Raw genomic sequence first — 12,518 nt, forward strand, 5'->3', positions numbered from 1 at the left:
TTGTTGGGGCATGAGCTCTACAAGGTGTTGAAAGTGCTCAACAGGGATGCTGGCCCATGTTGACTCCAATGCTTCCCACAGTTGTGTCAAGTTGTCTGAATGTCCTTTGAGTGGTGGATCATTCTTGATACACAGAGTAAACTGTTGAGCATAGAAAACCCAGCAGCGTTGCCGTTCTTGACACAAACCGGTGCGCCTGGCAGCTACTACCATACCCGGTTCAAAGTCACTTAAATCTTTTGTCTTTCCCATTCACCCTCTGAATGGCACTCATACACAATCCATGTCTCAATTGTCTTAAAGCTTAAACATCCTTCTTTAAACTGTCTCATCCCCTTCATCTACACTGATTTTGAAGTGGATTTATCTGTGGTCACTAAAGATCCCATGGTATTTATTGTAAGAGTAGAGGTCTTAAACCTGGTGTCCTGTCTACATTTCCAATCTGGCCCTTATACCATCATGGCCACCTAATCATCCCCAACTTCCAATTGACTCATTCACCCCCCCCTTCTCCCATGTAACTATTCGCCAGGTCATTGCTGTAAATAAGAATGCCGTCTCAGTTAAATTACTTGGTAAAGTAAGGGTTAAAAAATGTCGTGCCAAGAGCTGTTAATGTTTCATTGTATTTTGCCCCACAATTGAGTGTGTTCAAATTTTCCTATTCATGACAACGAGACAAAATTGACAAACCGTTGCATTCATGTGATATGTCAATAAAATAAACCTGATACAAACTAATTTATGTGAGTGCTGTAAGTACATAAATTGTTAGCTCAGTGGGAAATTAATATCCAACTAGTCAGTGACAACTGTTTTGGAGTTTGTGAAAGCACCAATGTAAGCTTATTACGGCACCCCCACAACATGATGCTGCCAACCTCGTTCTTTACAGTTGGGATGGTGTTTCTCCAAGAAGTGGGATCTTTTTCCCCATCTGCAGTTGCAAACCGGAGGCTAGCTTTTTTATGGTGGTTTTGGAGCAGTGGCTTCTTCCTTGCTGAGCGGCCTTTCAGGTTATGTTGATATAGGACTTGTTTTACCTTGGATATAGATAGTTTTGTTCCTGTTTTCTCCAGCACCTTCACAAGGTCCTTTGCTGTTGTTCTGGGATTGATTTGCACCAAAGTACGTTCATCTCCAGGAGGAAGAACACATCTCCTTCCTGAGCGGTATGACAGTCCCATGGCGTTTATGCTGGCGTACTATTGTTTGTACAGATGAACGTGGTACCTTCAGGCATTTGGAAATTGCTTCCAAGGATGAACCAGACTTGTGGAGGTCTTGACTGATTAATTTCGATTTTCCCATTATGTCAAGCGAGTTTGAAGGTAGGCCTTGAAATACATCCACGGGTACACCTCCAATTGACTCAAATTATGTCAATTAGCCTATCAGAAGCTTCTAAACATCATTCATGACATCATTTTCTGGAATTTTCCAAGCGGTTTAAAGGCACCGTCAAGTTAGTGTATGCGAACTTCTGACCCCCTGGAGTTGTGGTACAGTGAATTATAAGTGAAATCTATCTGTAAACAATTGTTGGAAAAATGACGTGTCATGCACTCAGATGTCCTAACTGGCTTGCCAAAGCTATAGTTTGTTAACAAGAAATTTATGGAGTGGTTGAAAAACGAGTTTTAATGACTCCAACATCCGAATACAACTGTTATGTAAGTAAAGTATTTCATTTTTTTCGCTTTGTCATTATGGGGTAATGTGTGTAGATTGAGGATTTTTTAAATATATAATATATATATATAATCCATTTTAGAATAAAGTTGTAACGTATCAAAATGTTGATAAGTCAAGGGGTCTGAATACTTTCCGAATGCAGTGGGAAACCCTTTGGGTAAGGGGGAAATATCCTCATTGGCAACCTGGCTGTTATCAAATGTTGAAATCCGATGTCAATTATGTATATGGAGGCTTTTACATTTACATTTTTGTCATTTAGAAGATCTTATTCATTTCCTTCAGCAAAGTCAGTGCTAGCAGAAAATAGTTCTTTCACAGTGCAGTTGTGATTTCACCTCCAGAAAAGGGCCTTCAGAGCTCTAGGAATAGTACATATATTCATTTTCTGAGGAAGTTTGTAAAGATAGTCAGAATAAAATCGATAGAATTATTAGATCAATATGTCTATGCAAAAGCATGTACATCATGAGCACACACTCACATAGGATAAAATGGAAGAATGGTGTCGCATACCTCCTATAGAGTACCAGACACTTGTAGCGTCTCTGCCAAGGTGCATTGAAACTGTGGCCCTATTGTTGGCGTTTCCTTTATTTTGTCAGGTACCTGTATTTTCCCACTGTAATCAGCCTATACTCCAGAGTTTTATGTTTACTGTTCTGTTATTGTATATTCTGTATGATGTCTATGTGGACTGTGCATTTTGTTTGGATATTGTCCATTGCTGGCAGCACCGTCTCACTATGGCAAGTTGTGGGTATGTGTAAATGTAGGCGATTCTGAGAGTCATTGAGTCGGTCTTCCTTTATCCCCTTCTCTTCCACCCTTCCACTATCTCTCCCCCTCAGTCCTCTTCTCGTCCTCAGTGTCTAATCTCCTCTGACAAAATCTGACCTGACCTTTGCCTTCAGGAGCTGCCGGAGGTCAACGTGACCTGGTCGGGGGAGGGGCCTCAGGCGCTGGACTCCATTAGCATCTCCATCGCTGTGGCGACCCCAAAGGGCCTCATCACCCCCATCATCACGAACGCTGCTGACAAGGGGGTGCAGGAGATCTCAGCTAATGCCAAGGTAGGGTTGAACACCGCTCTACCGATACCCGGGCACTGTTGAGCTCACAGTTCAGAATGGTGGCCTTATGTACTGTTGGAGAGATACATGCCAGTGAGCTGCTAACTATCCCGGCCGGAGGGGATTACAATCATTAAATGTTACAGTATCTGAAATGGAATTAGCTGAATTAGCTGTCTCCATTATTTAATAGTAGTTACTAAACACTCAAATTAAAGTTCCACTAAAATTAGTGTAGGACTGTACTATCACCAGCAGCCCTTTGCTCTGAAACTGACTGAGACTGCATTCCTCAGGAGCTTTCTTTAGAAAGGTCAGGCTGGGTAATGACTTGTAGTGTGGAGGCTCGTTCTGAATCACTCTCTAGGTAAACACATTAGCAGGGTTGGTGGCATTTACCTTCTTGGACATGGACCAGGGAGTATTGCAGATCTGGGTTCAAATACATGTCTTACCGGAGGCAGCTGGTTTATCTTGTCGATGCAGCATAAACCCCGCCAGCTGTATGTTATCCATGTTGTCGTTCAGCCACGACTCGGTGAAACATAAGATATTACAGTTTTGAATGTCCTGTTGATAGGATAGTCTTGATTGGGGCTCATCCAGTTTTTATTATCCAATGATTGCACGTTGACTAATAGGACGGATGGTAGAGGCAGGTTACCCACTCGCTGTCGGATTCTTATAATGCACCCTCAACCTACGGCCCCTATATCTCCCCCTCTTCTTCATGCGAATTACAGGGATTAGGGCCTTGTCCAGTGTCTGAAGTAAAACCTTTGCGTCCGATTAATCTTTGTGCAAGATTTAAGAACTGCAAAGAATAATGCAGATAATGCTGTGGTAGAGGCCTGAAGTACAACCCTCCAGACCTGGGTTCACCTGTTTTATTTATTTTTTACTTCAGTTTATTTTAGTAAATACTTCCTTAACACATATTTTTCTTCACTGCATTGTTGATAAGACTTTCACTGTAAGGTCTACCTACACCTGTTGTATTTGGCGCATGTGACAAATAAAATGTGATTTTTGATTTGTCTTGAGTTATTGGACATTTTTAAGACTCAAGTTCCCTCCATCTCCATTTCAGCATCCAGCTATCAACTGAACGTGCCATAATTATACCTAAATATACATACAGATATGATGAGAAAAGATCACCATGCTAGATCAGTAGAAGGTATATAAAGAGGTTTATAGTGGGGGTAGGTTTACATAGGCCTCAGCTGCCATAGGCCACTAATGGAGTCTACAGAACCACGAGTCAGTCCTTACCCTCAGGTGACTGCCTGCAGCTGGGGAGAGCGGGAGGGAGAGCTCAAACCCATTTGTACATGCACATTCATTCTTGCTCGCTCTCACACACACACACAACACACCGGTGTGCCAGCTTAAGAAATAGACTTCTGTCTCAAGAGGCTAGTGATTAGGCTGTGTGGCCAGCAGCGACAATGTAAATCCCTTCAAATGATGCGGTGGACATGTGCTCCCGATTTTTGTGGCCCGCCACAACTCATTACTGTTCTCTAATATTGACTCTCCCCAGAGTGCACACAATCGCTAACAAGACACACACACAACCATGTATATACACTCAGACAGTTCTCTTTCTCATGCACATTTACTACACATGACATGTGAGTCAGAAGCCTGGTTTGAGTTAGGGCAGAATGTAAACCCCTTATCAGCAGCTAATTGAATACAACATGTGGTCTGGAAAATGCACAGAGCGCTCACTGGCTACCATGCCTGAATCCACTGAAAACATGATTGCTTCTCCTTTCAGTGCTTTTATCGCAAATGGATCCCTGTGTGTTCTATTGCGCCTCTGGGTCTTTTGACATAGTGTTTTAGATAAAAGCAGCTTCACTGCAATATCTATAAAGCATATTTCCATTTGAATGAGCATGACGTACATGAGAGCTGTATGTAGGATTATGATGCGTCATATTGATTTTTTTTACTTTTGATTGAAGAAGGGAATGTGTGTTTTCATGTTATTGTTTGTAAAGCACCATTACATTAGAGAACTGCTCTTCTGTCTTCTCTGCTCACTTAGTCATGTCAACTCCCTTACTCAGTCTAGTCGATTCAGGTCAATAGGGAGGATGACGCACTTAATACATTTGGTGAAGCAGCAACTTGGGCTCTCACTCCACTGTAGCCAATAAAGGGAAAATGTATAGTATACAAAAGTACTACTGTGTTTGAAGTTTACCCATGACTTGTAATCAACAATGGTGTCAACTGATTGTTTACACACAACGTTCATTTACCAATGTTAATTTAGCAGAATATTGTTGTCATTAGTCTAGTGCCGTCACATTTCACCCCAGATGACCTGCTTAGGCTCCTTCCAAAGACTAATAGCTGATTTATGCTCGATCCTGCAATGCTGTCCCGAGGCGCCGTATGGAGGGTGTGACGCAATTGCGGCGCCTGCGGAGGCCAAATCGATCTCCATGTGGCTATGCCATGCACCTCCTAATTTGGTTTAACAATGCAGAGATCCGCAAAGCATAAGTAGTATGAATGACTTGACTACAGAGGCCGTATCGCAGTAAATGCTGTATGGCCACTGCAAATGACAGATTGACCTTGCAGAGCCTTTAACTCTAAATTAGTGGGATTTTTCATTAAAAGCAATAGCCTGCAGTGTTTCCTCCCGCTCAGCCAATTTAGCTCTCATTGTGTTAATGAAAAAGCAATGTGTTGACTTCGATGGGGTTCAACAGAGTAGTATTGGACAGCGCTCTGTGTGTGTTGATGCCTAGGTTTATCTAAGTGATGCTAACAGAAGCTCTGGTGTGAAGCCCTTTTAGTAAAGCAGTTGGGGTGTTGAAAGTATGAACTCTGTGTGAGGATTGCCTTTAGAATGTTAACCATGTCATGTTGGAGGGAGGTTGTCAGCATTTCAACATTACAGTATGGACTTCATGGTTCAACGATATCACTGGAACTGCTTGAAACCTGATTTGATAGATATGGTTGAACCAGCATCACCTCTAGACAGTAGATCATTGATTTGAGTTAGGGCAGAATGTAAACCAGTTTATCCCTGACAATCTCATTTTAGAGTAAGTCCCCAGAGGTTCATCTGACTACATTAGATGACTGACTAAATGCTGATCTCTTCTCTCCAGGCACTGGCCCAGAAGGCTCGAAATGGGAAGCTGCTTCCTCATGAGTACCAGGGAGGTTCCTTCAGGTAAACACAACAAGCCCTTGCTATTGGGCTAGGAATTGCCAGGGGCATCACGATACGATGATATCGTGATATTTAGGTGCCAATACGAAATGTATTGCGATTCTCACGAATCTATATGTATTGCGATGGGATACTGTGATTTTTATAGTGACTTGACATTCCAAACATATTGCTCACAATACATTGCCTTCATAAAGTATTCATACCCCTTGCTTAGTCCACATTTTGTTGTTGCAGCCTTAATTCAAAATGGATTAAGTATTTTTTTCTTCTTCAACCATTTACACACACAATGCCCCATAATGAAAACATGTTTTTAGACCTGTTTGCAAATGTATTGAAAGTGAAATACAGATATCTAATTTACCACCAAGACTCTTTCTAGAGCTGGCCGGGGGAGAAGGGCCTTCGTCAGGGAGATGACCAAGAACCCAATGGTCACTCTGACAGAGCTCCAGAGTTCCTCTGTGGAGATGGTTGTCCTTCTGGACAGACGGAAGCCACTCTTCAGTAAAAGGCACATGACAGCCTGCTTATAGTTACCAAAAAAGTCACCTAAGGGACTGGGACCATGAGAAACAAATTTCTCTGGCCTGATAAACCACAATTGAACTCTTTGGCCTGAATGCCTTGCATCATGTTAGTAGGAAACCTGGCACCATCCCTACGATGAAGCATGTTGGTGGCATCATCATGCTGTGGGGATGTTATCCAGCGGCAGAGACTGGGAGAGGCCTCAGCTGCTATAGGCCACTAATACAACCCTACAGACCTGGGTTCACATGTTTTATTTATTTTTTACTTCAGTTTATTTTCGTAAATACTGTCTTAGCACACTAGTCAGGATATAGGGAAAGATGAGTGGAGCAAAGTACAGAGAGATACTTGATGGAAACCTGCTCAGGACCTCAGACTGGGGCGACGCTTCACCTTCCAACAGGACAACTCTAAGCAAACAGCCAAGGCAATGCAGGAGTGGCTTCAGGACAGGTCTCTGAATGTCCTTGAGTGGCCCAGCCAGAGCCCGGACTTGAACCCGATTGAACATCTATGGAGTTACCTGAAAGTAGCTGCACAGCGACGCTCCATCCAACCTGACAGAGCTTGAGAGGATCTGCAGAGAAGAATGGAGCGAAACTCCCCAAATACGGGTGTGCCAAGCTTGTAGCGTCATACCCAAGAAGACTTGAGACTGTAATCGCTGCCAAAGGTGCTTCAACAAAGTACTGAGTAATGGGTCTGAATACTTATGTAAATGTGATACTTCAGGGTATTCTTCTCACTATGTCATTATGAGGTGTAGATTGATTAAAATATATGTGTGTGTGTGTGTGTGTGTGTGTGTGTTTCATCCATTTTAGAATAAGGCTTTAACAAAATGTAGAACAAGTCAAGGGGTTTGAACTCTTTCCGAATGCAATTCATAAGCACTTTATTTCTCTCCTGAACTTATTTACACTTGCCATAACAAAAGGGTTGAATATTTATTGACTGAAGAAATCTTTTCGTATTTTGTTAATTTTAAAAACATAATTCCACTTTGACATTATAGGGTATAATGTCTAGGCCAGTGACGCATCTGAATTTAATACATTTTTAAGTCAGGCGGTTACATAACAAAATGTGGAAAAAGTCAGGGGGTGTGAATTCTTTCTGAAGGCACTACGTCTGCTGCAGAGGAACAAGAGAGCCATGACAAAAAAAGTTCTGAGCAGTCATGTAAATATAAGTGCTGGCTCCATATTTCAAAAGTTGGAAAACAAGCTATGAAGGAAGTTTTGGTGCAGGTACAGCCAACAAGCACAAATATAATATTGCGATTCAGTGCCCTAGACCACTGCGCCACCCGGGAGGCCCCCGAGGTGTACAGTTTTAACTTGTTTGTATAGCGAGTTAAATTAACAAATATGGATTGTCAATCAAAATTGGCAAACGCAAAAAATCTCACCTCACATCAACCCTCAGCACTTTGACGCACAGTCTGGGTATTTATATGCTGACCTCGAGCATCTTGTTATTGGTCAATACTCCTGGCCACCGTTGATTGGCAGATGTGAAGTCAATTTGAGATGTTTTTCGAGATGGAGGGAGAGACTTCCGCACGATCTCAGTCATCCACATAAAGGGTTGCACGTGCAATTATTGAACTGGGAACATTTTCACGCAGGGAGACATTTTACAGCATGATGTCACAATTCAAATGATTGGGAACTATTTCACGGGGGAAGATTTGTACATTGCACAAGGCATGATGTAATAATTCATGTATCGTTCAGTGGTCTGCTGATAGGGAAGCAGTCCTAAATGTCCTGCTATTAGTTATAACCCAGACCCATAAAATAGCTAGTCCATATATTATGCATATTCTACATTATCACATGCAGGCATGAAGAGAATGTGGCCAGACGACAAGAGCCATCAATTACATGGCCATCCATTCCAGTGGAGGGAGGGCGGGCTGTTTTAATGCATTCAAATTAATGGGGTCTTTTAGACATAAATGGGGGTTTTGTCTCGGAGAGGAGTATAATTAATTCCTATAGAGGATGTGAGCTCTTTCTATCTCTCCTTGAAGATATACTCAGCAAATAAAGAAACGTCCCTTTTTCAGGACCCTGTCTTTCAAAGATAATTCGAAAAATCCAATTAACTTCACATTAACCAGCACCTGTGGAACTGTCGTTAAGACACCAACTTTATCCATTCGTCCATCCATCCCCAAGGCCTGTATGTCATTAAGCCACACAGCAAATTGCCTATGGATGTTATTGCTCACCAGACACAGAGATAGGATGGTCTCTCTCGGTGTTCACCTCTGTTGTTACAAGTGGCACATTGTCTTTGTCTGTTGAGGAAATGTTCCCTCTGGTGTCCTCTTGTATTCAGTTTTAATTCACCTATATTCACCTATATATATTCCACTGCTCGGGTGTATTCAGTTTTAATTCACCTCTCACCCTTCTTTACGATGTGAGTGTATGTTTTTATTGAATTTATTAGTAACAGGGAATCGGTAGTAAAAAAGGCCCCGCTATCTCTGACTGTAATCTCCCCTTGGTTAATTGTCTGCATGTTTTCCCTGGCTGAGCCATACTTATAATGGGATATCCATTGTCTCCTATCTCTCTCATTTCCCTCCCTTCTCTCACCACCCTTCTTTCTTTCTCACACTCCTTCATACCTCCCCCTCATTCTCCTATCTCTCCTTCCCCTATTTATTCCTCCCGATTCCTCACAAACCAAATGAGCTTTATTGGCATGAAGGATTAAATCTCTCTCTCGCTCTCTCTCACAGTATTTCTAACCTGGGAATGTTTGGCATCAGTGAGTTCAGTGCGGTGATCAACCCTCCCCAGGCGTGTATCCTGGCTGTGGGAACATCAAGGGCTGTGCTGCATCTGACCGAAGAGACCGGTGCCCTGAGCACCCAGCAGCTGATGACCGTCACGCTGTCCAGCGATGGGCGCCTTGTGGACGACGAGCTGGCATCACGCTTCCTGGACAAGTTCCGTGCCAACCTGGAGCGGCCACAGCGCATGACACTGAACTGAGAGGGGGAGGAAGAGGAAGTGAAAGAGAGCAAGGGAAACAATTCCATCTTGAAGCCTATTTCATGCGTGTAAGAGAAGAGGTCAGACAGTTAATTTAAGTAAATTTGAACTAAATGACCATTGTCAATGCACATTTCAATGTTAGGTGTGCTATTGGCCTGTACATAGTATATAGTCGTTTTGACTGTTTATGACCTATGCTATGTCCGGATCATCACTCCTAAGGCTTTGGAGGTGTGTAAGTGTACTATTGCTGCAGAGGGTTATGTTCTGTAGTGGAGCCCCAGATAAATGTTACCATAACAGGGTACGTCTCAGTTAACCTGAGGGAGGTGGGAGCTGCATGGGAGCTATTCTAACACACCATGTTGGTATCTAAAGTGGCTATTCCAGTCCCATATATCAAGTCCCAATGCAACGACCCATGTCACAATTAGTTCTCATTCTTTCACCTGGATAATTCTAACATGTTTTTGTACTTTTCTTTCGTGTTTATTATGGGCCATCAAAGCACTGCATTTCTTCTGTGCAACTCATTCTACCCCTGACGGAGTGAGTGGCACTTTGAAATTCCTCTGAACATTCTGACTGTTGTGATTTTTGGGTCTCCTGATAGGTTGAGGAAAGCAAAGAAGTCCACTGATATCTCTCACGATTGTGTGTATGAAAGGTTTTAACTTATTTAAATACAAATGTAGTCTATCATAACCATCCCCAAAACAGATATATATATATATATAGACAAAGCAAACCAATAAATTGCATTCAACTCACAAAAGGCCTACTGTTCTGTGTTTTATTTACCAATGTCTCCTTCATCCTGTCTTATATAATCCTCTCCAGTGTAAATACAGATGTGTCTGGGTCTGTGTGTGCTTAATTGGAATCTGAAGCCAGAGATTTGCATCATGGCTATTGCATAGAAACCAATTAGAATAATTTGCTGGCTAGAAAGGGGTGTTAAGCCTCCGGCGGCAGATGGATTTGCGCTCTTAAGTATGTTTAGAACAGCTGTTTACATGTGTGTGTCAGCATTGGTGGGGCACTGTATCTTCCATAAACACACAGACACTGTATAACATTTCCAGTGTGTCCAATGACATCAGTATCCCACTCCCTTTACCCCGACAGAGCTCATCTTTGTTAAATCAGAGGTGCTCAATATAAGTTTGATTTGGAGATCTGAGGCGTTCCCGGCTTCATCTTATCCCCCTTGTGAGAGATCACATGGCCTGGAGGATGACCCTGGGACCTGCTCCGTTGACACACAATGTGAGAAGCGCTTTTAAACAGGTCGTACATACGTGCACTTGTCCAATGAGAATCAAATGTATTTATATAGCCCTTCGAACATCAGCTGATATCTCAAAGTGCTGTACAGAAACCCAGCCTAAAACCCCAAACAGCAAGCAATGCAGGTGTAGAAGCACGGTGGCTAGGAAAATCTCCCTAGAAAGGCCAAGGCCTGGTTCCTCTCTAGGTTTCTTCCTAGGTTATGTTTGGTGGCCAGTCCTCTTCTGGCTGTGCCGGGTGGAGATTGTAACAGAACATGGCCAAGATGTTCAAATGTTCATAAATGACCAGCATGGTTAAATAATCACAGGCAGAACAGTTGAAACTGGAGCAGCAGCACGACCAGGTGGACTGGGGACAGCAAGGAGTCATCATGTCAGGTAGTCCTGAGGCATGGTCCTTGGGCTCAGGTCCTCCAAGAGAGAGAAAGAAAGAGAATTAGAGAGAGTATACTTAAATTCACACAGGACACCGGATAGGACAGGAGAAGTACTCCAAATATAACAAACTGAACCTAGCCCCCCGACACAAACTACTGCAGCATAAATACTGGAGGCTGAGACGGGAGGGGTCAGGAGACACTGTGGCTCCATCCAAGGACACCCCCGGACAGGGCCAAACAGGAAGGATACAACCCCACCCACTTTGCCAAAGCACAGCCCCCACACCACTAGAGGGATATCTTCAACCACCAACTTACCATCCTGAGACAAGGCCGAGTATAGCCCACAAAGTTCTCCGCCACGGCACAACCCAAGGGGGGGCGCCAACCCACTTTTATTATTATTATTTATTATACACTTTTCGTTACAGCACCCATACTCTCAAACATTCCTTTACACGCTATCTATCCCTAAACACGCTACCTATCAATCACATTGATTTATAAAGGCCTTTTTACATCAGCATATGTAATGTACATTTTATTTTGCCGTCTGAACAGCCTTAATGCATTGGGGAATGGACTCTACAAGGTGTCGGAAGCGGTTCACAGGGTTGCTGGCCCGTGTTGACTCCAATGCTTCCCACAGTTGTCAAGTTGGCTGGATGTCCTTTGGGTGGTGGACCATTCTTGATACACACGGGAAACTGTTGAGCGTGACAAATGCACTCAAATCGTGTGCCTGGCACATACTACCATAACCTGTTCAAAGGCACTTAAATATTTTGACTTGCCCTTAAATATTTTGACTTGCCCTTAAATATTTTGTCTTCTCTCTGAATGGCACACTTAATCCATTTCTCATGGCTTAAAAATCATTTAACTTGTCTCCTCCCCTTCATCTTCACTGATTTGATGTGGATTTAACAAGTAATATCAGTAAGGGATCATAGTTTTCACCTGGATTCACCTATGTCATGGAAAGAGCAGGTTTGTAATGTGTGTGTACTCAGTGTATATGTCATTGTCTTTCAGGAAATTGCTGATTCTATCTACTGTAGGCACAGAAAATTCAAACACTTGCTATATTCAGAAGGGCTATAGTATTCCATGTGTTTCAAAGGAGAAATGAACACACCAATGAAACATGAAATCCACTAAAATTATACTGGTTACCATTACCAGGACCCAATTAAGAGTCCCCTCGTAAAAGGCAACACCAATGCATAACCCAGGGTCCTTCGCACTATTTCACCGGTGACAGTGCTGTTTCCATCGCTCACACTGCATACAACCACACTACAATGACCGTG

The 12,518-nt window shown here is 42.8% G+C and overlaps 1 protein-coding gene across 1 annotated transcript in view; it reads left to right on the forward strand.

Annotated features, from left to right (window-relative positions):
- Positions 1 to 10,397, forward strand: part of pdhx (pyruvate dehydrogenase complex component X) — a 69,547-nt gene extending 59,150 nt beyond the window's left edge. Inside the window, exons 9-11 of the mRNA XM_064951674.1 lie at positions 2,613 to 2,771; positions 5,915 to 5,979; positions 9,275 to 10,397. Of these exons, the coding sequence (XP_064807746.1) occupies positions 2,613 to 2,771; positions 5,915 to 5,979; positions 9,275 to 9,530 (480 nt within the window). The 3' untranslated portion in view covers positions 9,531 to 10,397. The remainder of the gene's footprint in view (positions 1 to 2,612; positions 2,772 to 5,914; positions 5,980 to 9,274) is intronic.
- Positions 10,398 to 12,518: the final 2,121 nt, after the last annotated feature.

Source organism: Oncorhynchus masou, chromosome 31 (assembly GCF_036934945.1).
Source record: "Oncorhynchus masou masou isolate Uvic2021 chromosome 31, UVic_Omas_1.1, whole genome shotgun sequence".
Lineage (NCBI taxonomy): Eukaryota > Metazoa > Chordata > Actinopteri > Salmoniformes > Salmonidae > Oncorhynchus > Oncorhynchus masou.